Source organism: Trachemys scripta, chromosome 1 (assembly GCF_013100865.1).
Source record: "Trachemys scripta elegans isolate TJP31775 chromosome 1, CAS_Tse_1.0, whole genome shotgun sequence".
NCBI classification, from domain to species: Eukaryota; Metazoa; Chordata; order Testudines; family Emydidae; genus Trachemys; species Trachemys scripta.
In genome coordinates, this window is record NC_048298.1 from 83,804,132 (window position 1) to 83,829,012 (window position 24,881).

Below are 24,881 nucleotides of genomic sequence, written 5' to 3' on the forward strand. Positions count from 1 at the left end.
ATAGACACAAACAATCTGGGAGACTTTCAAAGTGGCTCGGTCCTGTCCAATCTTTATACTGAGGTCAAGGTGGACTTTTCAGTGTTTAATTGCAGATCCAGTCTGAAAAGTAGATCTAAGGCCTTCTGAGTGGCCACAAAGGCCTTGCTGTAGGAGTGTCCCCTCAGCAGCCACTTGTTCATGCATGGGAATATCAGGATTTCTTCTCTGAAAAGGTAAGCCATTACCACTGATAGAACCTGTGAAAACACTCTGGGAGCAGAGGAGAGACCAAATGGAAGTACTCTGTATTGAAAGTGTTTTGAATTATAGAGTGATCATGAGGAACGTAATGTACGTATTGTGTTACTGTACATCAGGGATCGGCAACCTTTGGCACACTTTGGCACCTTTGGGACTGCGGGAAGTGGCGGCCAGCACACTCTCGTAAGGCACACTTTTTATTACCATAGATATGACTGATAATTTGAAAGATTGTTACATAATAGATTATCCCACACATCGGTTTATAAAGATGTATGTAACACTAAGACAAAAGGTCATCTATTTTCTGTGATGCTGACACGCCAACTCAGATCAAAGCCATAGACTAATTCACTTGTGAGTGAATATCAAAGAAATGTTAATGTTATTGTCTTTGTTTACCTATAATCTGTCGTTTATTGTCACATTACATTATGTATACCCGATAATTGGATAACCCTAGATTAAAGTGTGTGTTAGTGTTAAGATGTGAATGTACTGGATGTGTAAACTTCATGAAAACTAATGGAGGATTGTTTCTGACTATCACAATTGTGTTTACATTATGTTTACCCATCATATGAGATTGGAGCCTTGAAAATGTAAAAGATTGCGAACTTCAAAGCCTGGGGTCGTTGTGTCCGACAATAGAAGTTCATAGACTCTGTTTGCATTTAATCAACAAAGGAAGTGCCCATGGTGTGAATAAAAACACTTGCCAAATTGCTTTCTGTGGAAAGGGGCTATAAGAATGGATCCAGGGATCAATCCTGTATCTCTGAGCTATTTAGACACACACAAGGTAATGTTCCAGATGCAAGACAGAGGTCCACAGAGTTATTTTGTGTAACCCTGAAAAGACTTTTGGAAAACTAACAGATCACTACATCTCTGTTATCATTTTGGACTTACAAACTTAGACTCACCTGTTAATGTATTTTACCTGTTTTAAACTCTCAACAATTCTCATTTCTTTTTCTTAGCTAATAAATCTTTAGTTAGTTTACCAGAGAAATAGGCTGCCAGCATTGTCTTTAGTATGAGATCGAGAGTATCCATTGACCTGGGGTAAGTGACTGACCCTTTGGGGTTGGGAGTAACCTAATGTGATGCGCTATTTGGTATAGCAACCAGTATCACTAAGTCCAGTTTGTCTGATCAGCAAGGCAGGCAGGAGAGCCTAAGGGAACTGTTTGTGACTCTATGGTAAGACTAATATAGTGGTCCAGGAGTGCACATTTGTTATTGGCTTGATGAAATCTAATTATAGAATATACCACCAGTTTGGGGTGTCTGCCCTGTTTTCTGACTGTCTGACCTAAGATGGCACTCACAGTTGTGAGCCACTTCAGACAGGTGACATTTCCTCTGTTACCAAAAAGGTGACTAGTGTGATATCACCTACTCTATTGCAAGATGGCAGGAAGAGTAGGAAAAATTTTTGAAGCAGAATGGAACTCTGGGTAGGGGAAAGAGCTTATAACCCTTCCCTTGGGTGCACAGAAGCCAATAAGCCTTCCTTTCTAACCTGAAATCCAACCAATAAGCTAGGAAGCCCTCTTCCCTGCTGTCCCTCCTACCTACATCTAGGAGAAGGCTGAGCTCCCATAAGGAAGAGGGAGAAAGGAGAACACAATCCTTAAAGGGAAAAGGAACCTGAGACAGTGAAGTGGGTATTGTCAAGTTATGTTTACTGTCACCATGAATTAAGTTCTAAAAACATGGAACAAGATCTGTGTGACCCAAAAACCTCTTAATGCAATTTGGTAAAGGGGAGCAGAAGGTTTATAGGAAACTCCTGGGCCAAGTATGTACATTCTAATTCACTAAAGAGTATCATGTGAGGTCTCAAATAAAAGCTGGTGTCATGCTGGTCATCAATATTATTGCAAAATGCATGTACAGATGCTGTGTAAGGAGTTATGTATCTACACTGAAAATTATATTATCAAAATCTATGTCTAGGGGCTGTTCACAAGCAAACGTGAAAAACTGGTTGTCTGTCAGAAAATAAATTTTATCTGGATGTTTACATGTAAATTAAGTATTGCATCTTTCACAATGTGTCTCTTCTCACCAGTCTAAACCGAATACCAACAAAGCATTGTGAAAGCTTCAACAAGAGAAAAATAACAGGAAAAACAAGCAGTGTGGGGGCAACCTAGGTTGAAGTGCACATCAAAGGTTGGCTTGAGTATATTTGGGGGACAAAGAAGGACCCTGGCACCCTTCACCTAGGAAGTAAATGGACAAGTTTACTTCATGAAAGAGGGGTCTCAACCAGGCCAGTTCTCAACCAGTTGAAAACTCTGGAGAGAACTTTGAGTGAAATAAGCTTCTTTAGACAGGAGAGTAAATTGTTCGTTAAGTTTTATCTCTGGAAAGCACATTATGATTTTGTTTTATATGTAAGATAAGGTTACTCATCCTGTGCGGTAACGGAGGTTCTTCGAGATGGTTGTCTCTGTGGGTGCTCTACTTTAGGTGACTCTAGAGCAGTGCCCCTCATTGGAAGGAAGGGGCTTTGGAGTTGAATTTCTGAAGGATAAGACAGTAAGTCCCAGCAAAGTGTCCGATGTCGAGTCCTGCTCTACTGTGTAATGTTCTGTGAACGTCTGGGCTGATGCCCAGGTTTCTGCTTTGAAGATGTCCATGATAGATACATTGTTGAGGAAGGTTATCAACATGGAAACACTGGTGGAGTGTTTGCAGGTCCCTGGTTGCAGTTGTAGTTCCTGTTAATGGTAGCAAAGGTCAATGCATCCAGAAATCCTTTTTGAGAGCCTTTGCTTGGATATGGCATCTTCTTTAGATCTTTCAGTAATAGAAAGGAAGAACTTTGTCGACTTTCTGAAGGGTTTAGTCCTTTCAATGTAATATGCTAGTGCCCTTTTGATGTCCAGGGTCTGGAACATCGCTTCTCGTTTGTTCCCATGAAGTTTAGGGAAGAACGATGGAAGATGGATAAGTTGGTTCAAGTGGAATGAGGAAGATACTTTAGGTAAAAATTTAGGATGTAATCTTAGAGTAACTTTTTTTTTAAGAAGATTATGTATGGGGGTGTGCCATGAGAGCCCCAAGTTCGCCTACTTGTTGTGCCAATGTGATGGTGATGAGAAAAGCCACCTTGACTGAGTGGTGCATAAGTCAGCACGTTGCCAAGGGTTCAAAAGGGAGCCCAATAAGGCAACATAGCACAAGATTAAGATCCAAGGGTGGAGTAGGGACTCTTATTTTAGGATAGACATTACGAATACTCCTGAGGAATTGTTTAGTGGTAGGGTGGGCAAAGACTGAGAACTCATTGACTTTGTAATGAAAAGCCATGATTGATGCAAGACGTACTTTAATTGATCTCATTGATAGGCCCAATTTCTTGAGTGCCAGTATATAATCTAATACTAATGGTAAAGCAGAGGTAGTAGACACTGTTTGTCTATTCTGGCACCATATGCAGAAGCTCTTCCGTTTGTGTAGGTAAGTATATTGTGTAGTCGCCCTTCTGCTGTTTAATAGTATGACCCTTACCTCCTCCGAACAAGTTATTTCATTGCCCTGGAACCATGGAGTAACGATGTCTTTCCAGGTTCAGGTGGCGGACCTGACCTGCAACCTGAGACAGGAGATGTGGAAGAAGGGGAAGAGTGCATAGTGGCATACCACCATCTGCAACAGGTAAGGGAACCAGGTTTGTCTGGGCCACATGGGGGCTATCAAGATGATTCTGGATTGGTTGGTCCTTATCTTGTGTATGACCCTGGATACGAGAAGGATAGAGGAGGACATATACAGTAGAGTCACCTCCCATTTGAGGAGAAAAGCATCGCCCAGAGATCAGTGTCCCAATCCTGCTCTTGAGCAGAAGTGTTGGCACTTAGTGTTCCTATAGCAAAAAGGTCTATAGATGGAAACTCCAGGATTTGAATATTGTCTGTAGTACTGTGGTGTTTATTTCCCATTCATGGTTCTGAGAGAATTTTCTGCTCAACACGTCTGCTGTGGTGTTCTGGCATTCTGGCAGCTAGGAAGCTGAGATATTGATGTTGTGGTGGATGCACCAGTTCCATAATCTCACCATTTCTGTGCATAGGGAGTGTGACCATGCCCCCCATTCTCGAGTAATATAAAACATATAAGCAAAGTTATCTGTCAACACTTTTATGGTCTTGTTCCTGATCATGGGCAGAAAGTGTGAGCATGCATTGTGGACTGCTCGTAGTTCTAGTCAAGGGAGACCACCTGCCCTGGATTGTGTGGTAGTGAAAGTGTGCCCCCAACCTAGCAGAGAAGTGTCCGTTGTAAGTATAATTGATGGAGGGGTCTATACAAAGGCAACTCCTACACAAACATTGTGGGGTTGAATTCACCAGTGTAGAGCATTTTTTACTTTGATTGGCATTGTAAGACACTTGTTTAGACTGTGTCTGTGTGGACTATATACTGTCCTGAGCCAGCCCTGAAGGCAACGCATGTGTAACCTGACATGCTTAACGACAAATGCCGTTGCTGACATACGGCCCAATAGTTAGAGGCAGGTCCTGGCCGATGTCTGCAGGCTGGTTTGTGTTGTAGTGATCAGATTGACTAGCTTGACAAATCTGTGTGCAGGTAGAGAGGCGGTGGCTCCAGTGAATAGAGATCAGCCCCAATGAATTCTAGTCTCTGTACGTGTGTCAGCATTGATTTTGTACTTATTTGCTTGTAAACCTAGTTGTGTGAAGAGAGTTGTCGTCTTTTGGGTAGCTTCTAAGGCATCTTCTCAGGTGGAAGCTTTGAGTAAACAGTCATCCAGTAGGGCAATATGGGGTGAGCCGCAGCAACAACAAGAACTGTGGAGAATACCCAGGGAGCCATAGACAGGCTGAAAGGGAGTACTTTGTATTGGTAATGATTTGGTCCCAAAACAAATCTGAGAAACCTCTTGTGTGATGGGTGTATTGTAATGTGAAACTATGCATCCTGGAGGTCGGGAGCCGAGAACCAGTCCTCTTGTTCTACTGCTGGGATTATTGTTGCTAGCATGACCATCCTGAACTGTTGGGTCTTTGTTGAGTTTCCATAGGTCGAGAATGGGCCTCCATCCTCCGTTTTTTTCTGGGTTAAGAAATAATAGGAATAAAAGCCCTTTCCTCTGTGTTGTGTTGGCACTGGTTCTATGGCATCCAAGTGCAGGAGATGGTTTACTTCCTGTCGTAGTAGGTGCTCCTGAGAAGGGTCCCTGAATAGGGACAGGAAGGGAGAGTGGGTAGGGGAAATGGACATGATGATTGAATAGCCAGTCTCAATGATTTCTAATACCCAGTTGTCTGACGTAATAGTCTGCCATGCTGGGTGGAATGGGATCAGACAGTCTCCAAAAGGATGGATGGTTATAGATGGTTCCAGCACTTGGAAATGGGGGAGGCATCTCAGGTCCTCGACCAAACCCTCAAAATTGCTGTTTCAAGGAGGGCTGCTGGGATGTCAATAGCTGAGATGGGAGTGGTCTACGTCTTGTAGGCCTCTATGTTTCTGTGGGTCATATTGCCTCTGTGATTGTACATATGGTGCAGATATTGTTCATTGTAATGAGTAATATTTCCCTTTCTTCTTTCTTTGTGTAGGTGTATAGATACCTAAAGATAAAAGAATCACCCTAGAATCTTTTAGAGTGTGAAGCAACTCGTCAGTCTCAGCTGTGAACAACTTCAGTCCCTCCAATGGGAGCTCCTCCACAGTGGATTGTACCTCTTTGGAAACCCAGAGAAGTGGAGCCAGAAAGTCCATCGCATGACTATAGCCGTAGTTATGGATTTTGCCACTGTGTCTGCCATGTCCAGTGAGGCTTGTAAGGCCAAGAAGGAAACCCTCCAAGATGACTGCTTTAAATTGCTCTTTTTTGTCCTCAGGGAGATAATAAATTAATTCAGACATTTTTGAATAATTTGAATGGTTATATTTGGCCATCAGTGCCTCGTAATTGGCAATCCTGAATTGTAGGGTCACTGACGAATAGGCCTTACATCCAAAGAGGTCTCACCGCTTCCAGTCCCTATCATATGGGGTGGATCTGGAGTGATGTTATCTTCCCTGTTCATTCACAGCCTCTACCACCAGAGTTTGTTGTGGGATGTGAAAACAAAAATTCCATTCCCTTGGAGGGGACATAGTATTTGTTGTCTGCTTTTATAAGTGGGTGGAATTGTTGCTGAGGTCTGCCAGATGGTCTTGGCTGGGTCCACAAGTGCTTTGTTTATAGGGAGAGCAATCTTGGATGAAGTTGACATTTGTAAAATGTCCAACAGTTTGTGTTGAGACTCTGCAGCTTCATTCAGTGATATTTCTAATGAGTTCACAGTCCTCTTAAATAGCTCTTGGAATTGTTTAAAATCATCACCCATCACGGAGGGGGGAGGAGAAATTGGTACCTGGAATGACCTCCTGATCTGAAGTCTGCTCCAGCCCTTCGAGTGCCTCTTCTGGAGGCTCAGAGGGTCCAGGTATTGAGGGTAATGGAGACTGTCTCACTCTCTCCCTGTGGGTACTGGCAGACTTAGAGTAATGCTGTTGGTACACTGCCCATGGATCCCAATAGGGCCACTGTGTGGGGAATGGCATTGGTGGTGGTATCTATGGATGTCTATACCACCCATGGGTTTCGATTCTGGGCTGATATCCAGGTTGTTCTGGTGGACCCAGTCTGGTGGCTGTCTGGATAGGCGTGGACTGACATGATTAGTAGATCTCCCCTTCCTCCTCATTATCCTCATCGCTGGAGAAAGAAGGAACTGATCTGGATGGTGGTGTAACTTGGCACAGTATCGAGCATGCTGTAGTAACATTGGTACTGAGGAGGGTAGATTCCAGTGCTGAACAGACTAGTAGGTCTTTGTGCTGGAGAAACTGTTGTGGTACCGAGAACGTTGGTCCTGAGGAGGACGTTGTTGGCGGTGCCGATGAAATTGCAGTATCGATTGTCAGTACCGACGATTGAGCACTATGCGCTATCGAGGCTGAAGGTGGCACCATAGACAGCAGCACTGTTGAGTTTCTCAGTGCTGCATGTTTGAGCGGCTCCAGCAGTTCCATGAAAGGGAGGGTAAGTTCCCTTTGCCACTCCTCTCTGAGCCTGCCCATTTAGGGTCTTTGTCTGTCAGAGGGCCCCGGTCTGTAACCAGCATGCCTGACGAGTCGGGGATCGTCTCTTTTTGGTTGATTCCCAGAAAGGAGAGGTTGTAGCTCATTTTTTGTCACTTTTTTAGAGGACTGTTCTTTCCTCTGTGAGGGTGATGAGGAACGTCTGTCAGATGCTGTCGCTGAAGACTAGTGTCCAGGAGGGATCCATGATCCTGGATTGGAATCCAGGCCCAGAAACTTCTCCATCAAGCGAAGTTTTAGCTTAAGATCCCTTGCTTTTCTGGTGCAGGTTTTAAGATTATGGGAATCTGAGCACTTTTGTGGAATGTGTCTCGCTGAGACAGCAGACACACTGTGAGTGTCTGTTGGAGACCAGGATTGACTCCTGGCAAGTTAGGCAGCATTTAAAACCTGAAGATCCAGGCATGCACCTAAAAATAATGTTTCCCCCATGGGAGGAGGGGGGTATCTATACTATGCTAAGGGGTTGTCATGTTATTGACTTGAACTGGGACCGTATAGAACATGGTTGCAACCAAGGTCCTGTAGTGGCACCAAATCTTTTATAAAGGGGGTCAAATGAGGTGTCTAAGACAAGGTTATGGTTGGCTGGTTATGATTATGTTCTCTGTATGTGTGTATCATTTTTGTAGTTGAAGTTATGAATATTGGATCTATACTGTCTGTATTTCAAACTTATGCTATGCTTCTGGGTGACATCCCAACAAGTTGGTGTCAGCTCTGCCTAGCCTGCTTGATAGCTCATTAAGGACCATCAGATATACAACTGACCCATTGAGAGAAGGCAGACATGCCTTGTGACTCAGCAAGGTATGCAGGGACCTGCCTATGGACAGAACTCTGAGGTTTTTCCATGCCATGTGATGAAATGCTTGTCTTTGGAACAAAGAAAGAAAGACCACATGGCAAGAGAATATAAAAAGCTGCTGCAGCTCCTCCATCTTGTCTTCAGTCCTGCTTCTTACCTCTGGAGGGACTTTGCTACAAATGGAAGCTCTACACAAAGGACTGATGACCCATCCCTGCAGGGGATGTACTCCAGAGACTTAATTTGAACCTGCAGTTTATTCCATCTCTGCTACAAGCCTGAACCAAGAACTGTGCCATTACTGTATGTAATTGATTCCATTTAACCAATTCTAGTTCTCATCTATATTTTTTTCCTTTTATGAATAAACCTTTAGATTTTAGATTCTAAAGGATTGGCAACGGCATGATTTGTGGGTAAGATCTGATTTGCATATTGACCTGGTGTCACGGAGTTTGGGGGAGACAAGGCCCTGCACCCCCAGCTTCCTGCAACTCACCATGACTCTCAGCCAGCCAGTAAAACAGAAGGTTTATTTAGATGACAGGAACACAGTCCAAGACAGGTCTTGCAGGTACAGACAACAGGACCCCCTCAGTTAGGTCCATCTTGTGGGGGGGGAGGCAGGGAGACCAGAGCGCCGTTGGGAGGCCAGAGCCCCATCTGGGCTCCCCTCCATTTTCCCAGCCAGCCCCAAACTGAAACTCCCTCTAGCCATCTCACTCAGCGTCCCCCCGGCTCCTCCCCCTAGCCTTTGTCCAGTTTCCTGGGCAAAGATGTCACCTGGCCTCCAAGCCCCCTTCTGGGTTCTCATGTTACGTGCTCAGGTATCTTCCCTCAAGGAAAGTCTCCCATCCCCAATGCAGACAGTCCAGCAAAACTCCCCTGCAACCTTCGCAGGTCAAAACTCCCCACTCGGTATTCAAAGAAAACATTAAGGACATTCCCACTTCGTCACACCTGGGTTTGGGGCTTGGTCCTTTGGGATCAAGAGAACCTTTTTTCTTTTACTGGGGTAATGGTTTTCATAACCATTCACCCCCATAACGAGTGGCACTGGTGGTGATACTGGGAAACTGGAGTGTCTAAGGGAATTGCTTGTGTGACTTGTGGTTAGCCAGTGGGGCAAAACCAAAGTCCTCTCTGTCTGGCTGGTTTGGTTTGCCTTAGAGGTGGAAAAACCCCAGCCTTGGGCTGTAACTGCCCTGCTTTACGCAATTTGTCCTGAACTGGCACTCTCAGTTGGGTCCCACCAGGACCAGCATTGTTACAGGGGGTAACTGGGAATAATAAAGAAATAATACTTAATCCACTAAGAAATTTTCAATAAATAAACAAACAGGAAAGAGAAGGATGGTTAAACTGACTAACTGGGCTCTAAAACTACTAAAGCTAAATCTAATTTTTAAGATAAAGGCAAACTCAGAGGCACTGCTGATTATTCCATCTCAAGCCAAGGATGGTAGAGAAAGAACTGAGGGGGTTTGATTGCACAGCCCTATGTAACTGCGAGAGAGGGGCAAGGCAGGGACAGTGAATGTGAGTCCCAAACGAGTACAGATACTGAAATTCTCCGATTGCAGGTGCGGGGATGCAGAGTCACCTGAAGCGGAGCACCCACAGGGACACTCCTTGAAGAAAAAACATTGTTTCCAATATTCTCACTATCACTTGAATCTCTATTCTTTGATAATATATAGGGCTAAGATTTTGTCACAGATATTTTTAGTAAAAGTCACAGAGAGGTTATAGGCAAAAGTCCCGGACAGGTCATGGGGTTCCATGAATTTTTCTTTATTGCCTGTGACCGCTCTGTGACTTTTATTAAAAACATCTGTGACAAAATGGGAAGCTCAGCTGGGGGTCCCCCACACCGCCCGGAGCGGCTAAGCAGCTGCGAAGACCCGCTTGGAGCTCCAATCCCCCACAGGCAGTGGGGCTCCTGGAGTTCCAGGGTTCCCCCCGCTGCCCTGTGGCAGCCAGGAGCTGCAGGAGCCACGGAGGGGCCCCTCTGGCCGGGAGCTGTGGGTGGCCCTGCCGGCCACGGCAGCTGGGAGCTGGGTGTGGAGGCGCCAGCTGCCACAGGTGGCAGGAGAACCCTGCAGCTCCCGGACACTACGGGCTGAAGTCACAGAGGTCACTGGAAGTCACAGATTCCATGACTTCCACAACTTCCGTGAAAAAATCATAGCCTTCAAAATAAACGTATTCTTGTTTTCACTATACATATAACTAAGTGTCATGGTGTTAAAGTGGTGATCATGAGTTGAATCGTACAAGCTGGTAGGTACTGTCCTTTCAGGAACAGCAGGCCTACTAATTCTGTGAGCATTCAGTTATTCCTGGGGGAATTCTGCAGTACTGCGCAATGCAGAATTTTGCAGAAACTAATGTGTGCACAGAATTTCCTTTTCTCCCCAAAGAAATGGGCTGCAGAGATGTTGGCTGCCACTAGGGGCTGCTGGATCTGGCAGAGCCCAGCTCACAAATAGAAGACACTGCCAGGGGGAGGGAGCTGGAGGGTTCCCGGCAGCTGCAGTTCCCAGCACATCCTGAAGGAAGGAAACGGCGGCACTCAGGAAACTCCGTGCAAGCCCAGGACCCAGCATCAGGCTGTTTCTCCCTCTGGATCCCTGGGCACTAGGAGGATAGAGGGTATGAGTGTCTGGCCCCCTGACTGGGCTCTGGGAGCGGGGGGGGCAGAGAAACAGAACTGGGTTGGCCTACAGGTTTCTTTAACTCACTGCTCCTGAGAGAATTTTTGTGTGTGTCTATATTGTTACAGACATACTTGCTGATAGGTATTTTGAAATAAATTACAAAAATATTTGAAACTGGCATGATTATATAGTGTTATTTTGACAAATAAAATGAGCAGAATTTTAAAATATTGTGCACAGACTTTTTAGTTTTTTGGTGCAGAATTCCCCCAGAAGTAATTCAGTGCATAAGGGGCTGCACATGACAGGGAACGCTCTGAGGACTTAGGGATTGGTGTTTGCCTTTCGCTAACCTGTACAAAGAGAATGAGGTCTGTGGAGGCTGGTAGATAGTGCTTGTGCTGGGAGCAGATCCACAGCAGGCACAGACAAGACTCCCTCATCCTAAGGGATGGTGCTGATGAGGTGCCTCATAACACTGGGTACACCTATGAAGTGTCACAATGACATAGTCGACAGGATCTTACATCCACTTTGCGGATTAGCTAAGGATCAGAACTCCAAGCACTTGTAAACTAGAGTCTAAGGCTTTGTCTACACTACACAGCTTTTAGCGACACGGCCGTGTTGCTAAAAGTCGGGCAGTATAAACGCTGTTTGTCAGCACTTTTGCCAACAAAATACTTCCACCCCCTACGAGCAGGGTGTGCGTTGTTAACAGGAGAGTGCTCCTGCCGACAATGAGCCGTTTACACTGCCACTTGCTGTGGCAAAACTTTTGTCTTTCGGGGGCGGGGAGGGAGGCTTTTTTTAAGCACCTGTGAATGACAAAAAATTTGCCATTCAATTGTCAGTGTAGACAAAGCCTAAGAGTTTCACAAGTGAGACGATTGGGAACAGGCAAAGAAAAAGTGAGGTATTTTCTATTTCTTTATTTTGGGTAAGGGAAATAGAATGAAGAAAAACCCCAAAATGAGTAGCCAGAAACATACTCCAAACTGAATAAGCAGCAGCTAGAGGAGCAATGCACAGATCAGGGTTTAGTCACTGCAGGGAAAAACATTGAGGAATTGAGATTTTCCTTCATGAAGCAAGCTAAGATGAATGCAGGCACTGCCCGCAGTGAAAAGAGCTCTGCAGATAAAGCTGAGCAGCTTGGAGATGGCTAAAGCAGCAAAGAACTAGGAATACCAGATGTGGGTGGCTTCAGAGAAGCAGGCAGCAGTGGAGAGAGCACAGGCAGCAGCAGACAGAGGACAGGCAGCAGAGATAGCTGCATATCAGAGAGCCTTGGAGCTGGAAGCCAAAAGGTGCAAAGCCCGAGAAGCAGAACCAAGAAAGGAGAGGCTGCATGCCATAAGCATACTGGAAAAAGGAGAGATCCCTCAGGCACCAGGTACTCCTCCACTCCAAAGACCAGACGACTGAGACAAATTGTGCCCAAATTACAGGAAGACTGGTTGCATTGAAGAATATTTAAGCACCTTCAAAAGGATCTCCAGTGTACATAACATCCCTGCTGTCTGGAGAATGACTGTTTTGATCTCCAAGCTAACTGTAAAACTTTACAGATGTTTAAGGATATGGATGTAAATGAGGCTATGAAATACATTTTTAAAATGTCTCTATCTAAAAAGTTTCAAATTACACCAGGGCATATCACCTCAAATTCAGGAAACTCAAGAAGGTTGATACATTAGGTCCTGTAAAACATGTGCATTAAATGGTGGATTAGTTGAAAAAATATATAAAGAGTAAAGGGACAAACACCCATGACCAGCTGATAGATCTAATTGCTCGGAAGCAGTTCATTGAGATCTGCACTCTCTCTCTCTCTTTTGTGCACGTACATATGGGCAAAGTGTGCACTGAGGAAGTGTTAACTGCTGTGGAGAAAACTCCAATATCAGTGGAAGCAGTTGCCAAAATAGCTGACTTGTACTTACAAATGAGATTATACAGGGAGTGCAAGCCCCAAAAGGAAGGGCAAAACCCTGCAGTAAGAGTGGGTTCCTGGTTTGTCCCTGGGAATAGGGAGGGGGTGAGGGAATGAAGTCTACCCCACCCCAGTACTGGTGTCTTCCCAATAACCCTGTTATCGGACCCCAGCCCAAGAAAGGAGCTCAAGAAAGTGTGAGTCATGTAGGTCCCTCGATCACATGAAAAAGCAATGCCCTAAGAATGGGGGAAGGATGTCCAATTTCACTCCCTGATCTGTTCAGGTTAATGCAGCTACCTTTGAGTCAGAGACTTCAGTAGTGGCAAAGGGAACTTTGGTTAACTTTGTCAGGTCTGACCTCTTGGAAGTAGACAAAGAATTTATAAAAATGGCCAAAGTAACTAGCTAAGTGTGCCAGGGGTGGGAAGACTCTAGTGCTCAGGTTTCCCTGGTCAGGAGAAATGTAAATCAGAAGAGTCCCTTGATTTCAGGAGAGGAAGTAAACCTGCCAGCTTTAGGATTATTTAACAATGGTGTCTTTAGCGTACATTGAATTGGAAGGGGAAGTTTTAAGTGGTACTTTGAAAGTGGTGCTTCTTGAGAAGTTACCAGCTGGTTTGTTGGTTGGTAATGACATGATATTAATGCCCAAAGCTATTAATATTGTGGCCCATAGTAAAAGATACATTTCTCTGAGTTCCCAGGACTGAGCTCTGAGGAAGGAAAGGCAGCATTTTTCTTCTGCATGGTAAAGTTTAAATGCTGTATTAAGTCAACGTTCAGTTGTAGACTTTTGAAAGAACAACCATAATGTGTTGTTCAGAGTTATGAACATTTCAGAGTTACGAACAACCTCCATTCCCGAGGTGTTTGTAATTCTGAGGTTCTACTGTACTGGTCTAGTTGTCATGTAGTGATGCTTTCTCTCAATGGAGTTTCCAAAGGCAAACTGATGTAATTAAGTGTCTAGGTATAAAAGTATCAAGAATTATTAACAAACTAGTGAAGATAAATGTAGATCCTCTCTCAAATAGTTAGGATACCATCTATTTGTATCACTTTCTCCCTGATCCTGTGGAGAAGGGTTAACACAATAAAAATGAATATTCTGCCTAGGCTCCTCTATAGTCTAAACAACTTGCCTGTGTATATTCCCTTCTGTGTTAGGGACTGGGATATAGGCGGTCTGCCCTAGTAGTCAGAGCAGGAGTCAGGTTTACTGAACAAATCATGGGTCCAGGGTGGGGAATGAAGTTGATGATCAGCACCAGAGTCATTTGCGGGTTACCAGAGCTAGGGTCAAGTCAGAGTCAAAGCCAGGAATTGAAGTTGAGAATCAGAGTCAGGGTCATATACCAAATGCCAGATCCAAGGGACAAGCCAGAGTCAGAAGTCGGAGCCAGGGGTCAGAGCCAGTACTGGTAACTGATGCTTGGAAGTGTGGCATAATGGCAGGAACCCAAGGAGAGGCAAGGATCAGGCACAGAGCAGGAGCATGGTGGGAAGCAGGAGCAAAGGCAGGAGTTGGGTACAGACCAGGAACAGGGTTCGGTGCAGAATGCAGGATGCAGACACAAGCAGGGTCCAATACAGCAACAATAGCCAATCACCTAGTTACTCAGACACCTTCCTGTGACTCCTTCTGACTTAAATAGCATGGTTGGAGCTGGGCAATCCTCCAATAAGGGATCCCATGGGTGGTGCCTGGGCTGAGGTGTAGTTCCTGTAGCTCTTCTGCCCATTAGGTTTCAGCAAACATTGGGTGAAGGCCAGGATGTGACAGCTGGCGGGAACACACAGGCCTAGGTTTGAGACCCAGGATATCCCAGCACACACACACACACCCTCAGGATGTCAATGGGCAGGTTTTCTCAGTATGCTTCTTGTGAAAGGTTTTTACAGTTTGCAGGCATGGACTTTTTCAGCAGGCTCCCAGGAATGCTCTTCAGGCCTGTAACCTTCCCAATCAATCAAGTACCACAGGAAGGAGGAGTTCAAAGGTGACAGGGTTGATCTGTCAACAGATTCGATATGGGCCAAAGAACTGGTGATCAAGATTATGGGATGGTCTGTCAGTATGGAGATGTCTTGCTTAGAGCCATATCTTTCTGACCTACAGCAAAGTTGGGTCCTTTCTGTCATCACTGGTCTGCATACCTCTTGTATTCCTATTTGCTTCCTCCATGTGGATCTTTAGCTCCCCCTGAATACAATGGATCAGTTGTGCCCATTCTGACGTTGCCAGGTTGGGGGAAGTTGTGCATAGTTCAGGATGGAAACTGGTGGAACTCCTAGTTTGCAAAAAATAGGCTTTGTCCCAAAGAGTTGTGTTCGGCATTATTATACGTGTTGGGCCTCTTCGAGGTAGTGTCACCACACCTTGAAGGCAGTCTTGATGGCCAGGAGTTCCTTATCTAGGATTTCATAATTTTGCTCAATGGGAATGACGTTTCTAGAATAAAAGGCACATGGGTGCATCACTTGCTAGGGCCCAGGTCTCTGGGAGAGCACTTCTCCAATTGCCAGGTTGGAGGTATCTGCTTCCACAATGAAGACTTATGTGGTACCAGGTTGAGCTAGTAAGGGTCAATGGTAAATGCAAGTTGTAGGTGCTCAAAGACTCTTTGGGCCTCTTGAATCCAATTGAACTGGGTGTTCTTACAGAACGGGATCAAGGGCCGATCTGCCCTGAGAATTTTGAGATGAACCAGTGGTAGAAATTTGTAAAGCCCTGAAAGCACTGCAGTTTGCAGATGTTCCAGAGTACTGCTCACTTTTTTCAATTTGGCATACAGTCCATGTTGGCGATGCCCCTCCAGGAAGTTCAAACATGAGTTGTGTGCTGTTTGGGATTGCCTGAAAAAATAAGAATATTATCAAGGCATACTACTATGTATTGATGTAGGATGTCCCAGAACATGTAATTAATGAAGTAATAGAATGTAGCAAGGGCATTTGTCAGGCCTTATCCCTAAAAATTTGAAGTGGCTATAGCAGGTCTGAGAATCTTCCACTAGTCTTCAGCCCTAATGTGCACAAGGTTATATGCCCCCTGAAGGACTAGTTTTGTAAATATTCAAGTGGCCCCCTACTCAGTCCAACAGCTCTGGATCAGGAGCAGCGGGTACAGATTTCTAACTGTTATCTGGTTCAATAGTCTACACAGTGAAGGAGGCTGCCATCTTTCTTTTTCACAAAGAGAACAGGTTCCCCAGCAGGTGAGGTGGATTTACAGATGAAACCTGTGGCCAAATTCTCTCAAAGGTATGCACATAAGGTTACTAGCTCAGATTCAGACATGGCATAAACCTGGCTGAATGGGATTGTTGCCCTGGGCTGCAAGTCTATAGGACAATCATAATCCCAATGGGGAGGTAGAGTCTGCATTTTTCTTTTCAGCTCTTTGTTTTTAAGGGAACCTGCATGGTCAGGGCTGTTGTCTCATCCATAAAATTATCACTAGTGCCCAAATCAATGAGGGCTCATTGCATGGGCAGTTGCCGATGCTGGCCCAGGATCCATAGCCTAACAGGCACTTGGAGTTGTGGCACCTCCTGGTGGCATCCAGTGCGTGTCCCTCTCAGGACTTGTGTTTGGGACTCATGGTTATACCTTACTTTCATGTGCAGATTGGACCAGAACTGGGTTGGCTTGTCCTCCAGATCTTTTAGGTTGGGCTTCAAGTCAGGCAGATGGAGATAAAGTGGCCTGGCTCACCACAATAGTAGCATAGACTGAGGTGTCACCATCTGTCTTTTTCTTTTGTGATAAATTGCCAGTGAGCAGAGTCCATCTGTATCTGCTTAACACACTGAACAGAGTTTCATGGTTGTATTGACACATGGTTGTGGTTGACACAGGGGATGTGGAACCACCTCCTTCTCTCCTTGCACAGCTCCCACATCTGGTTGTCAAGTTGTACAATCAGCTCGATAAAGGTGTCCAGGCTTGCTGGAGTTTCCACTGGAGCCAGAACATCCTTGACCTTGTCACTCAGACCCCATCAAAAATGGAATAGCTGGTTGCCTCATTCCACTCTGTGTCCTATGTCAGTGGGCAAAAGTAAGCCACATAGGCAGCAGCAGTACCCTGCCCCTGCCAGAGCATCCTGAGGATATCCTCAGCCATGCAGGCACAATGAGGTTGTTGAAGACTGTTGACATTGCCTGCCATACGGCATCCCAACCGGTTAGTACTGGGCTTTTGCCCTCTAACAGGGGGCATACCCAATCCAGTGCTTCCCCCATTAGCAGGCTGAGTACCAGGCCTACCTTGGCCTGGTCGGAAGAGTACACTTGCAGCTGAAGTAGGAACTGAAGACAACAATGCCTTATAAACTCACAGAACTTCACGCCACGCCCATTGAAACGTTCCAGCAACAGAGTCACAGGTCCCTGCACGAGGAGTTGCAGTCCAGAGGTCAGCTTTCTCTGCATGGTATAGCACCTGATTCTCTGCATCAACTGGGTAAAATGGGCCTGTGTTGCCTGGCAGTCCACCTGGAGGCAGGCTACCAACTCGGTGTTTTCAGGTTCCCTTTGGGAAGAAAGCCTCACTGGTTCCATTCTGCAGCACCTTCCGCAATAGCAGTCCAAGCAAAGTGTTAGGGAATGGAACATAGGTGGTGTAGCTTACTGGTCAGAGCAGGAGTCAGGTCTAGTGGACAGAGCAGGCATTCAGGAAGGGGAAAGAAGTCAATTGCTGATTACCAGGGCCAGGGGTCAAGCCAGAGTCAGAGCCAGGAATCGAAGCTGAGAGTTGGAACCAGGATCAGATACCAAACGACAAAGTCAAGGGTCAAGCCAGAGTCAGAAGTTGGAGCTAGAGGTCAGAACCAGGACTGGTAACTAATGGTTGGAAGCGAGGCATAAAAGGCAGGAACTGGAGGAGAGGCAAGGATCAGGTGTAGTAACCCTGGCACGGGCACCTGCGGCAGCTGTGATGCAGCAGCACATAATGATATCCTGGGAGAGAGATGGTCAATGGGAGGGCAGCTCAAGCTGGGTAGGGGGCTGGGAATCCAACCGAATGAGACAGTTGGAAAAAGCTGTTAGAGAAGGAGGGAAGGAGAACAATCTAGATGCTGAGCTGGCTGATGAACCAGAGCTGGGGTATGAGCTGAGGTGATAAAAGAATAGGAGAATAAAAGTAGGGGACTGGGAAGTGAGAAGATGGAAAGAAATGTAAGCAGAGTCAGGATGAGCTCTACCCTGACATCTGGTGGTGAATTATGGCGAGTGTGGAAAAGAACTCCAGGGGCTGATCTTGTTTGCATAGGCACACCCACTCGCCTGGCATGAAACAACAGCAACTCAAAGTGGNCTTTTGGGACTTTGGTGATTCTTGGGTCGCTGGTTTCAAGAACCAACGGGAGAGGACACGGCCCAATTTGCTGGGGTGGGTCTTCGCTCATGATTTGGTCTATGAACTCTAGTTGTGGTGTTTTCCCAATTTAATGCTATGTCGTTTACCTCATGTTATTAAACATTTTCTGCTACACCGAGGCTCTGTGCTTGTGAGAGGGGAAATATTGCCTCTTCGAGGCGCCTAGGGGTTTGTGTAAGATTTTCCCAGGTCACTGGGTGGGGGCTCGAGCTGGTTCTGTGTCACGCTGTTGGGAAGGGACCCCTATGTACTGAACCCGGCCCTTGCTGCTATCAACTTGGCCTGGCAGAAGGGTTACAGAAAGAAAATAGGAAAGGTTTCATGTCAGGAGAAGCAGAAAAAAAAATATACCTGGGTACGTGAGCAGACACTATTAAAGAAGGGAAGCAGAGGGAAATAAAATCTACAGATTTGCCAAGAGAGTATCAAGGGGAAAAACTGAAAGGAAATATAATTGGTGAAAAGCAAATTGCTCGAAAAAGCTGTGTTAAAATGAAAACAGATCCTGAAAACAGTAAATGAGAAGCTCCTCACGGAGGACCTAAAGTAAACAAACAGAGAGAATGACTCTTTGAACATCTATTGAAAGAACACAGGTCAAAGGTGCCTAATAGGACAAAGGAGGGCAACTGGTTGAAGAAACTCTACTTGTGGATAAACTTGTGCAAAGAGGTACAGCCACAGAAACACTGAATCTGCGGAGCACTTCCAGCTGAAGAGAAGCAAAGAATCAGACAGCAAGAGTAGAGCTGGACTTACAACCAAGGGGAGGAAAAGTTCACTCTAAAGTGACCTGGTATATTGTTGAGTAACTTCTTTTGTTCTTGTTAATAACAATGTATTTGGTATTAACTGCACAGAACAAGGAAGAGTAGCCTGTACAAGCTCGCAAAGGTTACTGTGTTCATAACCTATAGTTTATTAATATATGTGGCAAGTACTTAGTAATGTTCTATATTATTTAACCCCCTGGTACAACTTTTGGGTTTTCCCTTATAAAGATCTAAACATTTTAAATAATCCTTTTTGTTTGACTCTGCCTTTTCTTACAATTACCATAGCCTAGCCTAGCCGGCTCACTGCACAGCCACAGAGCAGGGTGGGAACCAGCAGCAAAGGCAGGGGTAAGATAGGACCCAAGCAGGAATCAGGAACAGTGTTGTGGGCAGAATGCAGGCACAAACAGGACCCAATACAGCAGCAACAGAGAATCACCTAGCTGCTCAGACAACTTCCTGTTCCTCCTTCTGGCTTAAATATCATGGCTGGACCAACTGGTGAAGCTGGGCAATCCCCAATCAGGGATCCTGTGAGTGGTGCCTTGGCTGAGGCTGTAGTCCTACTAGCTCCTTGGTCCACCAGGTTTCAGTAGACATTGGGTGGAGGCCAGGATATAATTGCTGTATAGGAACTCACAGACCTGGGTTTGAGACCCAAAGTATCACAAGCTTATTTTAGAAAATTAAATAGCATTATTAGAGCCTTCCTGTGGAGCCCTGGTCAACTCTCATGCTTATTGTTTTAAACACTCCAACTCTTATAGAGAAGGGGGTGTTTGGGTTCCCAACCTACAAAATTACTATTCAACTTTTATGATGCCATAGACGTCAAACCGGTTCCAGCATGTGAATACCCTTACACCCATGTGAGTGGAAACTGAACATGCATAATACATCTTATTGCCCCTGCTGGTCCCCTCAATTTCTCTTTTGTCCAATGGAGAAAAATAAGGTGACTACATTGGTGGCTGCACCAAGGGTCTGGGCTGTCCCAGCCATGAGGTACCAAATTCACCCTCACAGTCATGCAAAAGCACCCATTTGGCTCAATCCAGACTTGCAAATTGGGAACAAACCTATAATTAGAAGAACTGGCTGAGTATGGGCATCATGTAGATTTCCCAGATGGTCAATAATGAGGTCTTTGTCCCTTTTCTATCGCTAAAACAATGTTATGACCTGCCTTCCTAAGTGGACTTGCAGTACTTACAACTAAGACACCTGATAATTTATCCATTTTGTCCAGAGGCCCCAGAACTACTAGGAACTTTAGAAACACTTTATAAACTCCCCAGGTCCATGTCCACTATGTATATTTTGTTAATAAAGAGAAACTCCATTAGTCTGGAGTTCTTGGTGAAAGGATGGGAAGGGGCTTTATCACAGCCCTTAAAAGAATCCCAGTGCCACGGCATATTACATAATTTTAGAAATACCTCTGTGGCTCTCAGTATATTCTTCTTATAACAAAAGATTTTTTTCAAAATGAATTGGACGCCACTGGGGTTGTACAAGATAAAGGCCTTATCCTCTAATGACTGTTAGCACTTGAAGAAAGAAAAAGGAACCTTGACACATATCCTATGGGACTGTCCAACAGCCAGGCAAGTGTGGAAAGAAGTGGACACAAGAGTTAAAACAGTGCTCAATTTCAGCAGCCAAACCTCAGTCAAAAGTTATACCCTTGGTTAGTTACCTGCTAAACTGGGTTTAGCTCCACCACAAAGACTTTGGTGTTTGAGGGCTGCAATGATCACCAAGCACATTCTTCTACAAAAATGGAAGTGTACGCTTATGCCTAGAATATAGCAGTGGTATTCGGAACTGTCTGAGTTAGCAGCCAAAAGAAAGAATAGCCTATCACATAGAGAGCAATCATACAAATTAGAAGAAAATTGGACCCCATTTCTAGATAGATGTGGATAAAAACATGTTGAGATGGCTTAAAGCAGGGGTAATCAATAGGCGGACCATGAAGCTGATCCAGGGCTGGAACCATGCCCGCTTCCCAGTGCTGGATCCCCCCCAGCAGAGGGTGGGCAGCTGGGCTGAGGTGTGGGGCACAGCGTGTCCCTGGGCGACTGCTTGTACAGCCTCAGCTCCACCGGCTGTAGTGCAGGGATAGAGGGGGCGAGCAGCGATGTTTGCGGGGGGACGTCTCCACCACTCTGTGGGCAGCCTAATGTGTCTCCACTACACCCTCCCCCTCCAATCAGGGGGTGATGATGGGGTGTCACATGCTCACTCTGCAATCCAATCAGATGGCAGAACTGATTCAAATTGTTCTCTGCTTTCCCTGGAGACAGTAGGGCTGGCTGGACCTGGGAGCTGCTACTTGTGGGCCCAGGCTCCACCGGGCAACCCAGCGGATAAGTGCCTGATGGGGTCCCGCAGCATTTTTTTTAAACTTTTGGCAAATTGAAAAGATGTAAAAAATTATTTTTGTGTCAAACAAAACATTTGACCTGAAATATTTTATTTTGATTTGGAGCGTTTTTTACACTTCAATTTTTTCTAAAATAAAAATCTAAACAAAAAGTTATTTAGAATTAAAAAACTGAAACATTTCATTTAAAAAAAAAGTTGAAATAAAAAAATTGTAATAATGTTTTTGTTGGGTTTTTTTTAAACCAAAACGTTGTGGCAAAACTGACACAAATTTGCAAAATGTTTTTATGTTGCCAAATCTACATTTCTCACCAAAAAAAGTTTTGGTTGAAAAATTTTGCTCAGCTCTACTTTCTACACCTCTACCTCGAAATAACGCTGTCCTCAGGAACCAAAAAAATCTTACGTCATTATAGGTGAAACCGTGTTATATTGAACTTGCTTTGATCCATTGGAGTGCGCAGCCACACCTCCCCCGGAGCACTGCTTTACCGGGTTATATCCGAATTCCTGTTATATCGGGGTAGAGGTGTACTATGAGTAGTCCAGGTGACAAAGTCATAGTATTAGGGTACATCTACACTACAGCGGGGAGTCGATTTAAGATACGCAAATTCAGCTACGTGAATAGCGTAGCTGAATTCGATGTATTACAGCCGACTTACCCCGTTGTGAGGACGGCGGCAAAATCGACTTCTGCCGCTTTTTGTCGGCGGCGCTTACTACCACCTCCGCTGGTGGAGTTAGAGCGCCGATTTGGGGATCGATTGTCGCGTCCCGACGGGACGCGATAAATCGATCCCCGAGAGGTCGATTTCTACCCGCCGATTCAGGCGGGTAGTATAGACCAGGCCCTATTCACTGTAGAAAATGCTAAGCCCAGTAGTAAGTGATTGCAGGATTGAGTCCATAGATTTGCACTTGTATCTATCAGTTCACTATTTAATTCTTTCATAATTTTTTTTAAATTGTTGTATGTTGTATTTTTATTTCTGAAATTGTTTAAAGTTTCCTGTTTACAATTATTTGTTTTCTAAAGATTTAAAATGCTTATCCATTGCTGTGTTTTGAGACATAACATTAGAAGTTTCATAGTCACAATAATATACTAGTTTTATTTTCATTACAGTAAAACAAACCAAGGTGCCCACTGTAGAGAAAGAACATTTCTGACTTTATACAGTATGAAATGTTTACTTGGTCACTAATAATCAATTACTACCATAACCCATTAACCAGTTTTCTATTATATCCATTTGTACATTACACAAACCACTTTGTAAATGAATCTAATAGACCCATTTTCTATAATCCGAAAAACACAAGCAAACACACTTTCCTGCAGAGATTTATAGGACTTGTGATTTACAATAAGAAAGTAACAGTGCAACAGAAGTGCAGAGGGGACAGCTCTAAAAAAATTAACTACATAAATATATCCAGTTGAAGTGGTTCATAAATGGATAATCATTGCACTGAAATGAACTTCATTCTGGTAAAAATGTGTTGTTACAAAGAAATATGTATCACATTTTAATAAGTGATGCTTATCATTTAAATGCAACCAATTGTCTCACATTTTTCTTGCTAAGCAGGCTATTCAATTACAATACCAAAAGTAATTGTACAAATGTATTTTAACTTTGGCCAACATAGTAGTAATTAAATAAAACTTAATTGTGCTATGGCCATTATGGCATCACAGAACTTTGATAAACTGTGTGGGTATCTAAACTGTTGTTTATTGCTATAACAATTTTAAAATAAATTTAAAATAGAGTTAAATTGGTATAATTTGACAGGAATATTACAATTCCTACTATGGAGAATATCACATGTAATATAAATAAAGTGGCTTGGGCCCTGGAAAATAGAGATGTACTGCCAATAGAATCTCAAGTAAGTTAACCTTTCTTGCCTTTCATTTAAAGAATTTCCATTAATCTGGGTCTGCTTCTTTTCTTCCAGTAGAGCACATTTAATGATTAGTTCAAGTTTTAGGTCAATAGTGTTTCAATTCATTCTACCTTGCTGTGCTGTGTCTAGTGTAGTGTATAGCACTGGCAGCAGATTGTGTGCTGCAGACCTTTTCTTATTTGAAAAATGTCAAATGTCATAAATGCTTGTGATAATGCACTTCTCACTTGCAACATGATGAAACTTAACATCAAAAGCCCTGTTACACACTGCATGACATATGACTAAAGACTAAAGTTGACTCCAGCTAGATATGACCAGTATCTCAATTTTACTCAACTAAATCCAGATACCTTGAAAGTACCACTGCTATTATCTAACCTGCTCCATAAGTTTTACACCTACTCTGTGTTGATGACCTCCCATCAAAACGTTCACTTTCTTCATTGTATAGACTCATTATCATGGTATGGTTAATTTCTTCTAAATGTGACAGTAATAACTATGGGTGAAAGTGTGGGGTAAGTTGTGGCTTTTTCCATATAACTACAAACACACAATAGCTTCTCTGTTATTAACAACTGAATCACATATTAAAAAAGCATTCAAAGAAGAAAAAATAACATTCTAAAGGAAACGTGAGAGTGACTACACCATTGTGCAAAGCAATCCACCCAATAAATGCATAAATTCTGCACCAATGCTAGTAATATATCAGAAACAAGTACCCTGCTGACACATTGAAAGCAGGGAATTCAAAATTACTATTTTAATATAATGAATGGCTGTGACTTTAAACACTGACACATTGTAGTTGTTAGCAAGAGTGAACAATTTATGGTTACTATGAAGAATACAGGCATGAGGATGAGGGAGGTGATGATGGTGATGAGGAGGAGGAGGTTAATATCCCTAGCAGCTGCTGGGGAATCATGTCCCTACCTCAGTAAGCTGGATAGGGGAATAGCTCCAGATCCACTGCCCAGGATCCCTCCTTTCCTCCCCGACAGGAGTTTTTCCACGAGAGCCACATTCCCAGTGCGAGCAGCTTCCAGCAGTTCCTGGTCCTTCCCCATGGTCAGTAACCAAACACTCCCTCCCCCCTCGCAAAATACTATAGATATAGCTAAACCCCTTCAAAAAATTCCCTCCCTCGATCAGATAATTTCCTCCTTGCCTAAAAGCCCTACCTCAAATCTGGGCAGAGAGGAGACCCCTGCAGCCCCTACAGAGCAGCAGCAAGAGGGAGCAGGAGAATCACCTCCTAGTTACACTAGCTCAATTCTGGGTGGAGTGTGGCAGGAAAGCGGGGAGGGGGAACTGGGGGGAGGAAATTAGGCCAATAAAAGACCTTCCCACACACACACCAAATCCCAGCCTGCAGGGTGAGTGAGGGGGGCTCAGAGCCTATGGGGGTAGGGGGGGGGAGGGAGAGACGAGATAATGACCAGCAGGGAGGGATGGAGGGAGGAGGCGCAGCCCGGGCCAGCCAGGCCCGTTGCTGGGGAGACACAGATCTCTCTCTCTGAGTGGCTGGCTGGGTTTGGTCCCACCCCCTCCCCGGATCCTCAGTCCCAGCGCCTCGCCTTGCTGGTACCGCTACCAGTGATGCGCTGGGGATTGGG

General features: G+C 44.6%; 1 protein-coding gene across 1 annotated transcript in view; it reads right to left on the minus strand.

Annotated features, from left to right (window-relative positions):
• ANKS1B (ankyrin repeat and sterile alpha motif domain containing 1B) overlaps window positions 1-24,515 on the minus strand; it is a 757,754-nt gene extending 733,239 nt beyond the window's left edge. Inside the window, exon 1 of the mRNA XM_034778452.1 lies at window positions 24,199-24,515. Coding sequence (XP_034634343.1) covers window positions 24,199-24,332 — 134 coding nt within the window. The 5' untranslated portion in view covers window positions 24,333-24,515. The remainder of the gene's footprint in view (window positions 1-24,198) is intronic.
• Window positions 24,516-24,881: the final 366 nt, after the last annotated feature.